We start from the raw sequence: 17,786 nt of genomic DNA, 5'->3' as shown, positions 1-17,786 counted from the left end.
GTATCTAAAATTGTACCATCTCAGCACGTCGTGTAGCTGCAGACACTGCATCTAATACCGCGCAACTGTGACACGAATGACGTAGGCAGCGCTCTGATCTGGTTAGCCAGCTGGCGTGAGTCAGCTCGCGCTAGAACTGTAGCGAGTTATCCATACACGAATCACCGTTTCGCATTCGAATACTAGATTTAAAACAGGCCTAGGGTTGCCTGTCCAGAACGGTAGACGGGGTACAGCCGTAGACATTTCTTCAGTGCATTTCGGTGCGGCTAGTGTTGCGACTGTGTACAGTGAGGTCTCAAGTCATGGGGTACCTCCTAATATAGTGTTGGAATTTTTTTTTGCCTGGCGTATGCAGCAAATCGACGTGGCATGGACTCGACAAGGTCTCCTGCAGAAATATTGAGCCATGCCGCGTTTATAGCCGTCCATAATTGCGAAACTGATGGCGGTTCAGGATGTTGCGCACTAACGTCGGTCGCATTCGCTCAAATTGCCCAGAATGTTCTGAGATGGCGCATAGACATCCATAAAAATGCCATAGTTGTTTCGCAACATGAAGTCCGTGAATGGCTGCAAATGATCTCCAAGTAGTCGAACATAACCATGTCCGGCCAGTGATCAGTTCAGTTCCATGCAAACACAGCCCACACCAGTCACAAGGAACTTATGCAGTGCCTTGTTGACAACCTCGGTCTATGTCTTTGTGAGGTCTGGCCCACTCTCGAACGCTACGATTAGCTCTCACCAACTGAAATTGGGACTCTCATGACTAGACAACGGTTTTCCAGTCGTCTGTGGTTCAACCGATATGGTCAGGAGCCCAGGAGAGGCGCTGCAGGCGATGTCGTGCTGTTAGTAAAGGCACTCACATCGGTCGTTTACTATCGTAGTCCATTAACGCCAAATTTCGCCGCACAGTCCTAACGGATACGTTACGTGCCAGATTGATTTCTGCCGTTATTTCAAGCACTGTTGCTTGACCGATAGCACTAACAACTCTACGCAGAAGCCGTTGTTCTCTGTCGTTAAGTGAAGGCCATCGGCCACTGCATTGTCCGTAGTGAGAGGTAATACACTGTCTTGACACTGTGGACCTTGGCGGCCGGTGTGGCCGTGCCGTACTAGGCGCTTCAGTCTGGAGCCGCGTGACCACTACGGTCGCAGGTTCGAATCCTGCCTCAGGCATGGATGTGTGTGATGTCCTTAGGTTAGTTAGGTTTAAGTAGTTCTAAGTTCTAGGGGACTGATGACCTCAGATGTTAAGTCCCATAGTGCTCAGAGCCATTTTTTGAACTGTGGATCTTGGAATACTAAATTCCCTAACGATTTTCGAAACGGAATGTCGAATGAATCTAGCTCCAACTACCATTCCGCATTCAAAGTCTGTGCGGCTGTAATCACGTGAGCAACCTTTCCACGTCAATCACTCGAGTGCACATGACACCCCATCGTTTCGTATTCTGAGGATCTTCCTTCATCTGTATGTTTGTTCATTTCAAAAATTTCTACGTATCTTTGTTCTTTCTTTTTAACTTCCCTGATTCAGTGTTGTACAGCGCTATAATCCAGCTCAGCTCCATTGAGATTCTTCTAGATGTTAGTTACTGCCTCACCTCTTCAAATGCTCTCTTTGCCATAGATATCCTCCTCCTTATATGTTCTGTACAGCTTCCTCTCCATGTCATTAAACTTCCCAGGTACAAAAGACATTGAGTCTATTATCTTAAATTTCCCTGATAAAAATGTGTTCTTGCTGGTAAAACGTTAACTTTTGAAGTTGAGCAGGAGGAGATTAGTGTTACACGTCCCGTCGACAGTGAGGTCATTAGAGACGGAGCACAAGCTCGTATTAGGGGTGGACGTGAAAGGAAATCGGCCGCGTCCTTGTCAAGGGAACCATCCCGGCATTTGCGTAAAACGATTTGGCGAAATACTGGAAACCTAAATCAGGATGGTCGCACACGGGTTTCAACCGTCGTCCTCCCGAATGTGAGTCCAGTGTGCTAATTCTAAAACTGAAATACAGTATTTTGCTTTGACAAGAATCTTAAGTTCTAGTTCCTATTCTCTTTAATATAGTTCATAGGAATGTAAACAAGTCGCGTTTAATATTTTAAGTATTTCAGTTTTTTTTTAATTTCGTTATTCTCTCCAGTTAATTAACTCGAAAATTTGACACAGTTTAACAATACGCCATCATTGCTGTGTTAAAGACTTTTAATACGAAAATTGCTCTAAAGTGATAGTTTTGGCGGGGTACTTATCAGAAAATTTTCCCTGGCAGTCCCCACGCCCAGAAGTTAAGTCTGGGAACCTGTAGTATAGACCCAAAGTACGATCCCGCGACCATTAGTCGCTGCACTGTAAAAACACAATGGTGCCACTCTGGACCACTCTCTTACACTAGTAAGGTGTTTGCACTTGCAACACCACACTTACGGGACAGGCTCTTATCCGGCAACGACGTTGCCTGCAGGGAAGAAACTCTAAACAAATACAAAGCGGTTCAGTAGGAGACAGTCGACCTTATCCCCAGTTCAGAGGCACGCCTCGTTTTGCGAATGAGTGAAGTCTTCCTCACTTCCTACGTTAGCGTTTCACTGCGTTCGCTACGGTCGCGCTTTACAAGTCCGTTGCCGACCATTCTTCCGTTCAGAGATCACTTCCTTTGGCGACACGCCGCTGTTTCATAGGGTGTTATGTTCAGCCGCGACGTCCTTATCGCACTGCACGAATCATCATAGTGTCGTCATCAGGCGGCTGACTAATTTCCAAGTGTGGCTCCAAGTCTGTGGCTCGACCTTTGGTACTACCACTTCGTCAGAAACCTTAATTAGTGCGCCGGGAAATCTGGCTCACTGGGCGACGCGCTGAAAACACATTCTGCACGATCCGAGCCGAAATACAGCGACGGAAAGAAATCGCAAGACCAATAAGGAGCTGTGTGACATAAACTATAGTTGTTGGGCGTGTTTCTGCATCTGGAAGGCAATATCTATTAAAATTTTGCGTCAGTCGCATAAGAGTGGGAGCTAGTAGCGACACAATGAGGATTCAAACCAGGATTGCTTTGAATACACGATTAACACTACTAGTCAGTATTAGTTACCTTTGGGATAGGACGTGGTGAGTTGTTAGTTAAGAAACGTTGCAATAAAAGGCAACGGCCAACCCTTCCAACACCGGAAAAGCAAAGAGAATGGGCCCTTCTCAGAGCCAACTCTGACGATTGCAAGCCTAAAGGGTATCACCAAAAACAAACAACAAATCATATCACAACTTTGCCGCACGCTCAAATGGGACATACTGTGTATACAAGAAACACACAAGAAAGAAGGGGCAATAAGACCAGAAATAGAAGGAATGAAATTAGCCATAGAAAATCCACATCCTTAATATGGCAGCGCTGTCTCCACAAAACCTGAGATGGCCATAATATCAACTAACAGAACTACGTACAATAACGTAGAATTACTGACTGTCGAGTGTAGCACCTTCACCGTAACGTCGGTATACAAGCCGCCCGGAGAGAAGTTCAACTTGACTCTGCCGCCAAACTTCAACAACCAGAAAACACAGTTCATCTTAGGAGACTTCAACTGCCACAGCACATCATGGGGCTACAAACATACAGACGACAACGGACATAAATTAGAGCAGTGGGCGGAAATAAATAACTTATCCCTGATCCATGATCCCAAGCTACCATGCTCGTTCAGCAGCAAAATTTGGAAGCGCGAATACAACCCTGATATTTGTTTTGTAAGCGCAAACGTGGAAGACGGATGCTTAAAAACTGCAGACGCACCTCTTCCTAAAACACAACACCGACCTATCGGAACCAAATATACGCTGCTTTGAGAACAACGAAAATACCATTCCACAGACGCTTCAACTTTAAAAAAGCTAAATGAACAGAATATGCTGTGGAACTGGATGCAGAAATAAAAAATCTACATCCAATTCCAGAAAATTATCAAACTTTCGTAGAGACCCTCCAAAAGATTTCTCGAAGACACATACCCCGAGGCTGCAGAGAGCTTTTCATCCCAGGTCTCTCTGACGAATGAAAGAGCATCCTGAGGAAGTACGAAATGCTTTACGAACAGGACCCCTTTAGTGAAGAAGTAGTCCAATGTGGAGAAACAGCAATGGAAATGATTAGTGAATTAAGACAAAGGAGATGGGTCGAAAGTCTGGAAAGAATGGATATGACCCACAGCAGCAAAGTCGCTTGGAACTTAATAAAAAAAACTTAATTGTGACTCTGGGACTGCTAAACAATGCTCTTCGGTAACACCCAATCAAATTGCCCATCAGCTCCTACTAAATGGAAAACGCAACAAGAAATGTTAGAAAATAAAAATCAGCAGAATTGAGAGTCAAGAGTCAAGCATGTTCGAAATACTATTTACCATGAAAGATCTTAATCATGGAATGAACTCAATGAAAAACGGGAAAGCAGCGGGAGTCGAAGATATATGCGTGGAACAGATCAAACAGCTCGGACCTAGTGCCAAGCAATGGATCCTGCAGCTCTTCAATCATTGTTAAAAACGTGTAAGATCCCAAAAACGTGTAAGATCCCAAAAATGTGGAGGAAATCAAAGGTACTGGCGCTACTAAAACCTGGGAAAGCCGCAGGTCAACCGAAGAACTACCGCCCAATAGCACTCCTGTGCCATCTGTACAAACTGTAGGAACGAATAATCCTAAACCGCATAGCAAATATCGCAGACCAAAAGCTCATTCCCCAACAGGCTGGATTCAGACCCGGGAAATCATACACCAGTCAAATCCTAGCACTCACAGAACACGTAGAGGAAGGGTTTAATAACAAACAAATAACAGGTGTAGCATTGGTGGACTTAAGTTCTGCATACGACACCGTCAACCACAGAAAGCTCATGGAAAAACTGTACTGTACATTTAAGGATCATCAGTTCACAAAATCATTGAATATCTGCTGCAAAACAGACAGTTCTATGTAATGCTGGACGGAAAAAAATGCCGATGGCGTCGACAAAAGAACGGTCTCGCACAGGGCAGTGTGCTGGCCCCCCTACTATTTAACATATGCACCAATGATCAACCAACACTGGAACGTACTACTCATTTCTTGTATGCCGATGATCTGGCCATTACAGCGCAAGGAAATAGCTTCGAGGAAGTAGAAGGGAAATTAGAAAGCTCGCTACACGTAACGTCTGAATACTATAAAGAGAACTCCCTCAAACCAAATCCATCTAAGACATAGGTTAGCGCTTTCCACCTCCGCACAAAACAGGCAAACAGGAAGCTGAACGTCACCTGGAATGACAACAAACTGGACCATACGGACAAACCAACATACCTTGGTGTCGTGCTGGATAGATCACTGACGCACAGATATCACTGTGAAAAAAACCTGCCAAAAAGTTGCTGCCAGGAACAATATTTTAAGAAAACTGACGAATAGTAAATGGGGAGCTAGTCCGACTGTATTACCAACAACTGCTCAAGCACTTTGCTTCTCCACGGCAGAATATGCATGCCCCGTGTGGTCTCGATCCACACATGCCAAAAAAGTCACTACAGTCCTTAATGAAACATGCATGATAACAACAGGATGCATGAAACCCACTCCACTTGGGAAAATATACAAAGCACCTGGATTCTCATCTCCTGAATCCCGAAGAATTGCGCACGAACGTACAGAAAAATTTAAACAGATTTTCGACGAGCGCCACCCGCTGCACGGTTCTTCATGTGGACGTAGAAGGACTACGATGCCTCACGAGAAATACCCAGCGGCAGTACATCAAGCTGGAAGGTTTGGAGAACACTGAACCGCATCAGAACAGGCATAGTACCAGTTAAAGCGAACCTAGTCAAATGGGGCTTTAAGGACGAAGGAGACAACAAATGCGACTGTGGTGAAGTTCAGGATATGGAACACCTTCTACAGTGTGCCATCTGCCCCGCAAGGTGTACCCTTGACGAAGAAACATTGGAGAAGAGAGAAACATTGGACTTGGCCCGACATTGGGCTGAAAGGCTTTGAAACAAATCTCCGGACACGAAATAGTAAAGTAAGTAAGTTAGTTAAGAGTGCCTTTAACGCCACAAAGATGTCATCAACATCTCACGGACTTTAAACGACGTCGCCTGTTAGGGTTTACGAGAAGCCGGATGTTCCTTCCAGCATATTGCAGAAAGGCTTGGCAGGGATGTAGCCACTGTACATGATTGCTGGCAGCGGTGGTCACGAGACTGTATGGTCGCGAGATAAACGGGTTCCGAGCGGCCACGTGGCACTACTGAAGGGGGAGACCGTAGAGTTCGACGTATGGCTTTGGCGCATCGTATTGCATGCACTTGCTGCAGGAATTTCAGCAGTAGTTGTCACCACAGTGACGCAACGAACTGTTACAAACCGGCCTCTTAAAGGAAAGCTCAGAGACAGGCGCCCTGTAGCGTGCATTCCATTGACCCAAAACCACCAGTATTTGCAACTTCAGTGTGGAGGTCTGTTGTGTTTTCCAGTGAAGGCTAGTTCTGCCTCGGTGCCAGTGATGGCCGCGTGTTGATTATGAGAGAGGCACTTGGGGGCCCACAAGCAACCTGTCTGCGAGCTAGACACGCCGCAAATACTCTTGCAGTTACGGTCTAGGGTGCGATTTTGTATGACAGCGGGAGCACTCTTGTGGTTATCCCACTCATTCTGATTGCAAATTTGTGCTTCTGTACGGTGATTCAACATGTTGTGGTGCCATTCATGAACAGCATTCCAGGGGTTGTTTTCCAACAGGACAAGGCTCGCGCGCATACCGCTGTTGTAAGACAGCATGCTCTAACAGTGTCGACATGTTGCGTTGGCCTGCTCGATTACCAGATGTGTCTCCAATCGACCACATATTGGACATCATAGGACGACAACTGCTGTGTCATCCACAAACACCATTAACCGCCATAGTATTGACCGACCAACTGGAACAGGCATAGAACTCCATGCCATAAACCCACATTCTGTATCTGTTCAACAAAATGCATGCACGCTTGCATCCTATCATTCGGCGGTTACATCGGTTATTAATGTACCAGCATTTCACTTTAATTTTGCAGTGGCCTATCTCGCGCTTACATTAACCTGTGATCTTGCAGTGATAATCGCCGGCCGTTGTGGCCAAGCAGTTCTAGGCGCTTCAGTCTGAAACCGCGCGACTGCTACGGTCGCAGGTTCGAATCCTGCCTCGGGCGTGGATGTGTGTGATGTCCTTAGGTTAGTTAGGTTTAAGTAGTTCTAAGTCTAGGGGACTGATGACCTCAGATGTTAAGTCCCATAGTGCTCAGGGACATTTGAACCATTTGAAGTGGTAATCACTTAAGTATGTTACCCAGACATGTATTCCCGATACTTCACTACTACATTTTTTGTTGTTGCGATTGTTTTTCAATCAGTATATTTGCTCGTCGCTACAGAATCTCTTCCGACGAATGTCAGATATTTAAGATCTTTCTTTTACTAGGGAACTGGCGATTTCCTCGTCAAATTGAGCTAATGCTCCGACTATAATAACTTTGATGTCGTCATCGTGAACAGCAAAGGTAGCGGCATTACTGTTTACAAGCAAGCACAAACTGAGGCGCTGATTGCGGTACTTATGCAGCAAGTAGCGTGGTATGTTTGCGTAGCAATCCTCTGAACAACAGGTGGATAGCGCTGCCGAGCCGAGGCGAGTAAACAGCAGTAACACTGTGCATGAGGCCCCTACTGGGCTCCTGTTTGCGGCCGTGTTGTTCTCAAAGAGTTCAGCCGCACTTTCTAGGTGGCGCAGGGAACACACGTTCACTCGCGAAATTATAGATCCCATGAAGGAATCTGCAACGCGTCAAGCTGTAAGTTAACGAAAGGCAAGCAATATACTGCGTACTGACCGTAGTGCTGTAATTGGGGGCAAGTAAGTCTGTATACGGGGAATAATGACACTGCTATAGACAGATCGTCTACAAGTTTCAAGACTGATTTGTTCCTATCGAACAAGCGCAGTAACGACGGTGGTAGCTTCAATTAAAAGCTGTAAACAGACGGTATTCGACCAGCCAGTTGTGAGCCGGCGGTGTTAAGGCAGTGGACGTGCGGCAGCAGTGAGTCAAGGTTCTGGTGTAACAAATCGCAGTGGAGCAATGTACTGAACGTCTCTTAAGTCTCTTGCTCACGACATTCTCCAGAATGTTTTGAAGCAAAGGAAAGTGTTCCCAGAGTTTTTATCGCACTCCTTGACCACCGAGAAAAAAGATGCGTACACGTCTGCTGGGACTTACTTGAAACGTAGCATGAAATTGCTGTTTTCGATTTCAAATTGAAAATATTAAATATACTTCTAGAACAACAAGAGCTGTTTATCTCTGTTTTATCGCTGTAGAAACGAACTCTGTGACTGCACGTCGTCTCTCTCATCTTTTCTTTCCGGAGTATATTGTAGTTCCTAAAACATATTTAGAGTGGTGTATGGCATACACAGTGATAATGTTTTCATAGCAGCATTATAATGGTGACTGTTGTTCATATCAAAGCATTTTTTTCTGTACGAGGCGCGGTCAAAAAGTGGCGGAAATTTGGTAATTTCGCCTGTTTCATTAGTCAGATTCACAAGATTTTTTTCGTTGTTAAGTCGGTAAACATGCTGGAAAGTGTCCGTATAGTGTTAGATAAATGGGATATTTAGTCTGTTGTCAGCTAACGAATAGGTTACATGTGTTTTTATGGTATCGGCGATATAGAAATGGATCAGAAAAAATGTATTATGTTTTGCTGTAAGAAAGCAATTAAGTGCAGCAAAGAGATAGAAATGTTAAGTATTGTGTACGGTGAGTGTACTGTAGTAAAACGATAGGTTCACGTTGGTATACAATGGTTTTGAAGAAAGTCGTGAAAAACGGTAAGGAAGACGAGCGCCCTGGAACCCCATGCACATCATTAACCGACGAAATCGTCAGGAAAAGTAATAGAAATGATTATCAACGGTCTCCGAAAAGTCGCTGATGATACTGGCATATCGACTGGGATAAGTCGGTGAAATTTTTTGGAGTATTTTGGGTATGAAACGTGTGACAGCAAAATGCGTTCCAGAATTATTGAATGTAGAACGAAATTCGCGGCGGGTGCTAGTTGCTCAGGAGTCGCTAGGTGGGGTTAACAACGATGCAGAAGTACTGCGACGTGTCATAAGAGGTGAAGAAATGACGGGTATGACGTCGAAACTGAGGCTCAGTCGTCTCAATGGAAGCATTCTGGGTCGCCAAGGCCGAAAAAAGAAACCCAGGTGCAGCGTGAGTTCTTGCCGCAAGGTAGAGCGATTAGTGAGATTGCTGGTGTCTGAACAGGCCTCCGAAGAGCCAGTGGTAAAAACCGACCGACATGTCATCCTCTGGAGTGACTAGATGCGGATGTGGAGGGGCATGTGGTCAGCACATCGCTCTGCCCGTGGTTGTCGGCTTTCGTGACCGGAGCCACTGCTTCTCGGTCAAGTAGCTCCTCAGTTGGCCTCAAAAGGGCTGAGTGCAGCCCGCTTGCCGATCTCCCGTCCAAGTGTTGGTGCATAGTAGAAACAACTACAGTCAGCTTATCTGGTTTTGGTTTGTAGGACTGCAGCTGTGTTTTGCTCGTGATACAAGAAAAACGATCTTCCTGTTTTACGTTTTTTGTAATTCCCGTTCACAGAGTTGTGAGGCAACACCCTTTTATTTTTGTTTTTGTTCCCACCATAGTTAGCTTTTTTTCGAGTAATTTGGTAGCGAGAGGGACGCTGACGAACCAGTTATCCATCGTTATGTTAAGATTCGTTCCCTGAACAGTCGCAGTCAGTCAGTCAACATAATGATCTGCTGCAGGCATTCCACTTGGGACAGAACCTTTTCCAGCGTAGGGCTCGGCACCAGCCACACATAATCTGCTCCCGTCACACATCATAACGATTTTCAGCCCATATTTCCCTGGTTTACTTGGAATAAACGTTTTGAAAACACATCCTCTCTGAAAGGTACAAGCTGCTCTTCGATAGTTAGATATGAGCTGGGTTTGTAATTTCTCTGCAATGTTTCATAAAATCTTCCCATATTGCGGTGACTGGTGCGAGTTTTGTTTGTTCAACTCTCTCCGCGTGATTCGATTTATCATCGAATCGTAGATATCCCAGGAGAAATGTAAGCCGAACAAGTGACATGGCTGCGCAGAATGATGTGCCAAAATATTTGTTGTCAAATAACACATCAGCATTCAGATGGTTACTCTTTAGAGCAACTGCCGGCTGGAGTGGCCGAGCGGTTCTAGGCGCTACAGTCTGGAACCGAGCAACCGCTGCGGTCGCAGGTTCGAGTCCTGCCTCGGGCATGGATGTGTGTGATGTCCTTAGGTTAGTTAGGTTTAAGTAGTTCTAAGTTCTAGGGGGCTGATGACCTCAGCAGCTAAGTCCCATAGTGCTCAGAGCCATTTGAACCATTTTAGAGCAACTGATAGAACCAGTAACCCAAACAAAGCGCGAAACTGTCCAAAGGTCGTATTTTTCAAACTGCAAGATTTTTCATTTTTATAGTTGACGCTGGCTTTCTCTATTTGTTCATTCGTAAGAAGGAGAATTTTGTCCATGATGGAACGTCAAAAGAACAGAGCAAAACGCTCCTTTGGATCATAGGCGTAGTGGGTAATGGGCGTTGGGTCAGGCTTTATGTGAACAACGTTTGTGGCGGCAGTTCAGATTGAACGAGTCGTCATAGTCTTCTCCCATTTGTATCCATTTTTCTCAGACAGTTTTTCTTCCTCACAAGTGCCGGTTAGATCTGATCAGGCGGAATGGTATTTCTCTGGTACTGTTTGTGCTTCAACCTGAACTTTTTGGCTGATATCAGCTAGGAAAACTCCTCTTCTTTCCTCTTCTATTGTGGTACATCTGACTGATGCGAAGGGGTTGAGGGCTGGGTTCTTACAGTCTGCTCCTTTTCTTAGACTTGATGTTTTTAGGTTTTTTAAAGAGCTTTTTCGTTTCTCTGCAGAGAGCGAAGTGTAGGCTACAGGAATAGCATTTACTACTGCATGCCCTGACCTGGTGTTTTCATCTTCATCAGCAGATCGAGCGTCATCTTCGGTTTCATATGAAGCATCGCTATCAGTATTGTTCTCTTCCTGATCACTGACTTCTGCCAGTATTTGAGCGATTCTACCAACTCCGTCTGGATCAATTCGTCGGTCACGATTTTCGTCCTCCATTTCAAATGTTTTTTGGATGAAAATGATATCAAAATGTCGGCGATTGTATCCGTATTGGAGTGGGAAATCAATATACTGCTTGTGGAAATGCAAAGCTTCAGGTTTTTTTAGAAGAACGGGGGGATATTGTTTTACGTGGAGTACGTACTTATCTTGAATAAATGCTCGAAAACGTATCGACTAACGGAGCGAATAGATGCAAAGTGATCTGCGTTTATTGAATCAGCGGCTGTTTCCCTGAATTGGCAGGAACGGATGGAGGCATACGAACAGGAAAATATAATAATTTTCTTGTCCAAACCCCAGTTACTACGCTGGACATGCGCAGAAAAAGATGGAAAAACGGCTAGAATGTAAACAATATTGACGAGATCATGTAGGATGGTGAAGAAACGCTTACGTGTATTTCTCGCTAACACCAGGCAAAATGACGGGTGCAAAATTACGCCGGATAGTAACATACGCCTATTTGACCAGCAGGCTGTCACATACGGTTCAGCTGGGTCTCTCGAGGAAGAAGCAGCAACCATAGGGCACTGCTGCCAGACATAGATTGAGTAGGGGATGGATGACGTGGAGCTCCCGGCACCTTCCTAAAACTTCACAGCTCACGGCACTGTGAATGTAGCCGATATATTGACGGGTGTAACTCAGTGGGGCTTGAACTGCGCGCGCCACACTGCTGTTCCATATTTCATGTTTATTTGACTTCTCTTGCCCTCAATATCTAACATTATTTACGTCTTTCCGGAGGATTACTGGAAGACTAGTTGTTCAATTTGGAGTATTATAGTTGCTTCCCTCATCAGGCCTATATGGTTCGCAAATTTCCTAAAAAATGTCTGTGAAATCTTATGGGACTTAACTGCTAAGGTCATCAGTCCCTAAGCTTACACACTACTTAAGCTAAATTATCCTAAGGAGAAACACACACACACACCCATGCCCGAGGGAGGACTCGAACCTCCACCGGAACCTGCCGCACAGTCAATGACTGCATCGCCCCAGACCGCACGGCTAATCCCGCGCGGCCCAAAATTTCCACTTCGCAGTTTTTCCTTCCTAATCCTCAGTGGTTTCAGCAGTATCGCTCCTTAAATTCCTGTGTGCGTGCTGTAATTAATCTAATTTTGTCTTAACAATCCTTACGGAAGCGTAAAGTTCGGGGTTTGAAGACTGACTCTGGATTCTTCACTTGATATTTGTCCGTGAAATGTTGTAAGTGGATCTACGTGCCAGGGAAATGGTATGTGCAACATTGTTTTAAATAGCGATAATGCCATATAGTCTGTTGTTAAAACTACATTGTCTTTTGCGTGAGAAATAAATCAAGAATGCTAGTGGTATGTTTACGACTTGGGTACGAATTGTAATAACACGAGAAATTTGTGTAGGTGTTGAATACTGTGTCTACGTCTACAGTCACACACTGCAAACTACCATGAAGCGCATGGCAGAGGGTACTTCCCACTGTACCAGTTCTTAGGGCCACTTCCCATTCCAGTCACTCGCTGTGATTAGCCTAATATTGCCGTCTCGATACCTACGGCAGCGATATGAAGCTTGAAACTTCGAAAGTAGGGTTTCGGCGTCTTAAGTCTATTGCAATTAAATAGAGGTTTCTTTCACATCAGACACGTTTCGCTTTTATTTACAAAGCATCATCCTTGGTCATTCTGGAAATATGGATAAATATGTTTGTGCAGTTTGGTTGTTGCACCTGGCGTGCACTTTGCTGCAGATGTTTGTCTCTGTTTCACATATTCTGCAAGCCAGTGCTTTTTCCTTCTTTGTTACCGGAGGCTGAAATCGAAACTAACTTTTCTGTACATACACTCTTGGCAGGTTTCTGCGTTTTGCACATTCTCTTACCCTGCATTGGCGTTATTTGCACTTCACCTCACCTTATTGATCTTAACATCCGCTGCGGGAGATGGCCATGCAAACAAACATTTTTTTCGGAAAAGCTTACCTCTGTCTTAAGGGGACCAACAGTTCAAATTTTTGAGTATCTTCCTGCCATTATTATGAACTATCTTAGCGTCACGTGCTTCGCTCGCGTAGACTAACCGAGAAGGTAAATTCGTATTTTGGTTCATATACCTTCAAATATGCTTTAATAGTACTTTAATAATGATTCATTTTTCAATATAAACTTTCACGTACTACTTTATTGATTGAATTTTCTAAAATCTGACGCATGATTTTTTTAATTTCTGACCAATGTTTTCAAAAAACCTTTCATCTCCTCTTCCACCTTCTTAGGGATGGAATTTCGAAGAATCCTGCACTAATCGATGCCTCTCCAGATTTCTAGTTTTTAGCTGTAGCCGTCAGAATGAGTCAGACGATCAGGACATTGTCTTCATATATAGCGATAATCGGACATAAAACGGCAGGTTTTTGGAGGTCCTGAATGTAGTATACACTGAAACAGATTACAGGGCGTTCGGAAATTCCCGTTCCAAGCTTCTAGGACTAGTAAAGGGGAGTGAATACGTAATATTTTGAATAGGAACCCGTATCCGGAGACTCCATCCAACGACGTCACAGAGCGTCAAAGTTATGGACGTCCGCGGCAGTATATAGGGTGAGTCTGTGATGATGATACAAAATTTCTAAGATGATCGACAAAGATAGATGTATCAATTTGAGGTAACGGAAACGTACAAGTCGAAAGCTATAAACGAAAACCATTCTGACGCGTCCAATAGTGGAAAACGGGTACCGGTACCGATGTAGGTAAGATTGAAGGCTAAGAAACTTTCACCCGTGCTAGTATGTACCACAACAAGGAGAAAATGTGCAGAATAAAAAAATTTGCCGGCCGGGGTGGCCGAGCGGTTCTAGTCGCTACAGTCTGGAACCGCACGACCGCTACGGTCGCAGGTTCGAATCCTGCCTCGGGCATGGATGTGTGTGATGTCCTTAGGTTAGTTAGGTTTAAGTAGTTCTAAGTTCTAGGGGAGTGATGACCTTAGAAGTTAAGTCCCATAGTGCTCAGAGCCATTTGAACCATTAAAATAGGCTCTAAAACGCATACCTTAAGAGCTATGAGCATTTGTTCATCTCCACTGCTGTGAAACACGTCTTCTCTATTGAACAGCTGATCATGGCTCTTACGGTACGCGTAGTAGACACCATGTTTACTGCACATTATTTCATGTTTCCGCCCACTCTACTACCTTTAAAACTTATCTACGCTGCAATCTTAGCAACAGCGTACCGTTATATGTATTTCACTGTCACAGGTATGAAAATGCTTTTTCCATATAACTTTCGACTCGTTCGTATTCGATACAGGAACCCTCACCTCAAATTGATACATTTATCCTTGTCTATCATCTCTGAAAGTATGCGCCATCATGAGAGAATTACCCTGCGTATACATCCATTTACAGGTGCCGGACCCTATAACTTCGATGTCCCCATGCGTCGTTTGATGGCGTTTCTAGACATGGACTCCTATTCAAAATACATGTACTCATTCCCCTCTACAAGGCTTAGAAGTTTTTAACAGGAATTTCCGAACATCATTTGTATTCATATCACATACTCTACAACAACAAAATCCACCAAATAGAGCTTCACTCCATGCAATATGGCGCCTCCTAAGTTCTGCTTGCGACATAAAAGCGATGTTGCACGCCACTGGCCACGTTCCTCTCCACGAGGCAAATCGTCTCACACGGCGGACTCTTCAGCTCCTCGTAGCTCTGGAACGTGGAATTCCACGCTGTGCCGCCACCAGCTGCTCGCCCACGCACGTTTTGACGCCCCGTGAGCAGTGACTGTTAAGGGCCCCGTAAATGATCAAATGTGTTTGACGAAATCGCTCTTATACAGCTACGGATTTGTCACGCAATTCCGAACAAGTTCAAACAATGTTTGTCAATTTAACATCACTTTGAATCAGACGCTATTCGTCTTCGTCTGTATTTTGAGCGTAGTGAGTACCGGCACAAATGCAGACAAAAGCAGTCCTGACTTTGGCACTGTGTTTAAACAACAAGCAGAAAGCAATACTCTTCTTCAGGGAATAGTTTAAAATGAGAAATATGCAACGGGATACGTGTTAATGAAAATGTTTTGCTCAGAACCTGATGATCACTTCAATTTTCTGCGGAAGGACAGTCAAACGTTTGATAACTTGTTTAGCGTTACTTCACCCTCATATTGGAAAAGGAAGACTTAACTAGGCGAACATTGAAAATATCGCAACTTGGGAACATATAATCCACATCGTCAGTTGAAGAACCGGAGAACTTCGATTTCTTTTATTTCATTGCTCTCAGCTCGCATGTCACTGTATATTTTAAATATTTTGTTCGTAACCTCTTCGTACTTAATATGTGGCTGGGAAAGATGTGGTACCTCTACCATTTTGATAACTGTCAGCGCTGTTTTATTTTTATGCTTGACTGCAGTCTTCTTACAAAGGAACCTCCCCATCGTCGCACCCCCCTCAGATTGGCACAGTGGATAAGCCTTGAAAATCTGAACACAGATCAATCGAGGAAACAGGAAGAGATTGTGTGGAACTATGAAAAAAATGAAAAAATAAGCAAAATATACAAACTGAATAGTCCATGCGCAACATAAGCAACAACATGTATAATATGAGCTCAGGAGCGCCGAGGTCCTGCGGTTAGCGTCAGTCTTCCCTCGAGTGAAAAGTTTAATTTTTTATTTTCAGACAACTGTCAAAGTTCAGGCACTCACATATAACCAACTTCGCTCTCCAAAATTCCAGGACATGTTCAGATTTGCTTGGACATATGCAGGGTTTGACGGTCTACACACGGAAAAAATTGAAAACGTTAAAAACATATGTTTTGACAGAGCACAGGGAAAACTGTGCGACTGTGAAACTGTTGTATTCATTTGTTGCAGTTTATGTGACACTCTTATGTTTTCATCACTTTTTTGGGAGTGATTATCACATCCACAAGAAAACCTAAATCGGGCAATGTAGAAGAATCTTTCTACCCATTCGCCAAGTGTACAAGTTAGGTGGGTCGACCACATATTCCTGTCATGTGGCGCACATGCCGTCGCCCACGTCCTTTCGTCTACTAATCGCACGGTTTTGCGGTGCGGTCGCAAAACACAGACACTAAAATTATTGCAGTGAACAGAGACGTCAATGAACGAACGGACAGATCATAACTTTGCGAAAATAAAAAAAGTTATCTTTTCACTCGAGGGAAGACTTGAACCAAGGATCTCTCGTCCCGCAGCTGCTCACGCTAACCACGGGGCCACGGCGCTCCTGAGCTCACACCATCCTTGTTGTTGCCTATCTTGCGCGTGAACTACTCAGTTTGTATACTTTGCTTATTTTTTTTCATAGTTCCACACAACTTCATCCTGTTTTCTCGATTGATCTGTGCTCAGTTTTTCAAGGCCTATCCACTGTGCCAACTTATAACTAAATGTGACGGGAGTGCGATGGGGAGGTTCCCCTGTTAGTAGTCGAAACTCACGATGCAGTGAGATAAATCGTAATAAAACAATCTTTCAAAAACCGTATGCGGCGAAATGTCAACGCAAACAATATCCTCCATTTTGTCAACTTTGTGTCAATCAAAATTTCTCTCAAACACGTCAAACGTGATCTGTGCTTGACACACACATCAAACAGCACCGTACACTGTCAAATATTTGGCAAGCATAGTAAAGTTTGACGAAATGCGTGATCGTGTACGGGGTCTTAATGGTGGACGCTGCACTTTGTTTTGCAGCGTGGCGATGGACAACCTGGGCTTCGAACCGCTGGAGGCGGAGCCGCGGGCCCCGGCGGCTTCTCCTGCTGCTACAGCTACAGCTACAACTACAACTACAGCTGCAGCTGCGGCCCAGTCGGTGGTGCGGCTGCGAGTGGAGGGCATGACGTGCCAGTCGTGTGTGCGCACCGTGCAGGGCCGCCTCGCGCAGCTGCCGGGCGTCATCTCAGCGCAGGTAGGACACACTCTCACTCATCTCCCATATCATCATCATCATAATCATCATCATCGTCTTTTTCTCCGTCGTCGTCGTCCTTACTGTACATTTCCTTCCTCTCTCTCCCCCCCCCCCCCCGCCCATCATCTTCCTGGTTCTTATTTATTTAGTTGTTCGGCATTTACAAAGCCATTAATCGCATAGTGTACTAACTAAAATATTTTGATAGCTCTGTACTGAGCGACAAAAGTCATGGGATAGCGATTTGCACATATACAGACGACGGTAGAATAGCGTACACTGGAAGAAGCTATTATAGTAACAGCAGCAGATAAGTCCGCAGCTCGTGGTGTAGTGGCTAGCGTTGCTGCCTCTAGACCACGGGATCCCGAGCAGACATCCTCCCACCATCCAACGCTCCCAAAGTGCGTGTTTAACAGTGTGTGTTCGTGTAAAAATTGGTCAGTGCATCAACAGTGTTCTACCATGTGAAAGAGTGCGACACAACAAATAATATCGTGGCACCACTAGGGAAAAGTGTCCAAATACTGGAGATCTTCTACGTATCCAAAAGGTATTATACCAAATAATAAAT

General features: G+C 44.6%; 1 protein-coding gene across 3 annotated transcripts in view; it reads left to right on the top strand.

Annotated features, from left to right (window-relative positions):
• Window positions 1-17,786, top strand: part of LOC126418812 (copper-transporting ATPase 1) — a 515,583-nt gene that overhangs the window by 204,921 nt on the left and 292,876 nt on the right. For all 3 annotated transcript variants that reach the window (XM_050085753.1, XM_050085755.1, XM_050085754.1), the window contains one exon: window positions 16,993-17,209. In XM_050085753.1, coding sequence (XP_049941710.1) covers window positions 16,993-17,209 — 217 coding nt within the window. The remainder of the gene's footprint in view (window positions 1-16,992; window positions 17,210-17,786) is intronic.

Source organism: Schistocerca serialis, chromosome 9 (assembly GCF_023864345.2).
Source record: "Schistocerca serialis cubense isolate TAMUIC-IGC-003099 chromosome 9, iqSchSeri2.2, whole genome shotgun sequence".
In the NCBI taxonomy this organism is placed as follows: Eukaryota; Metazoa; Arthropoda; class Insecta; order Orthoptera; family Acrididae; genus Schistocerca; species Schistocerca serialis.
The sequence above is the reverse complement of the archived record's forward strand: the minus strand, read 5'-3'. Positions and strand labels throughout refer to the sequence as shown.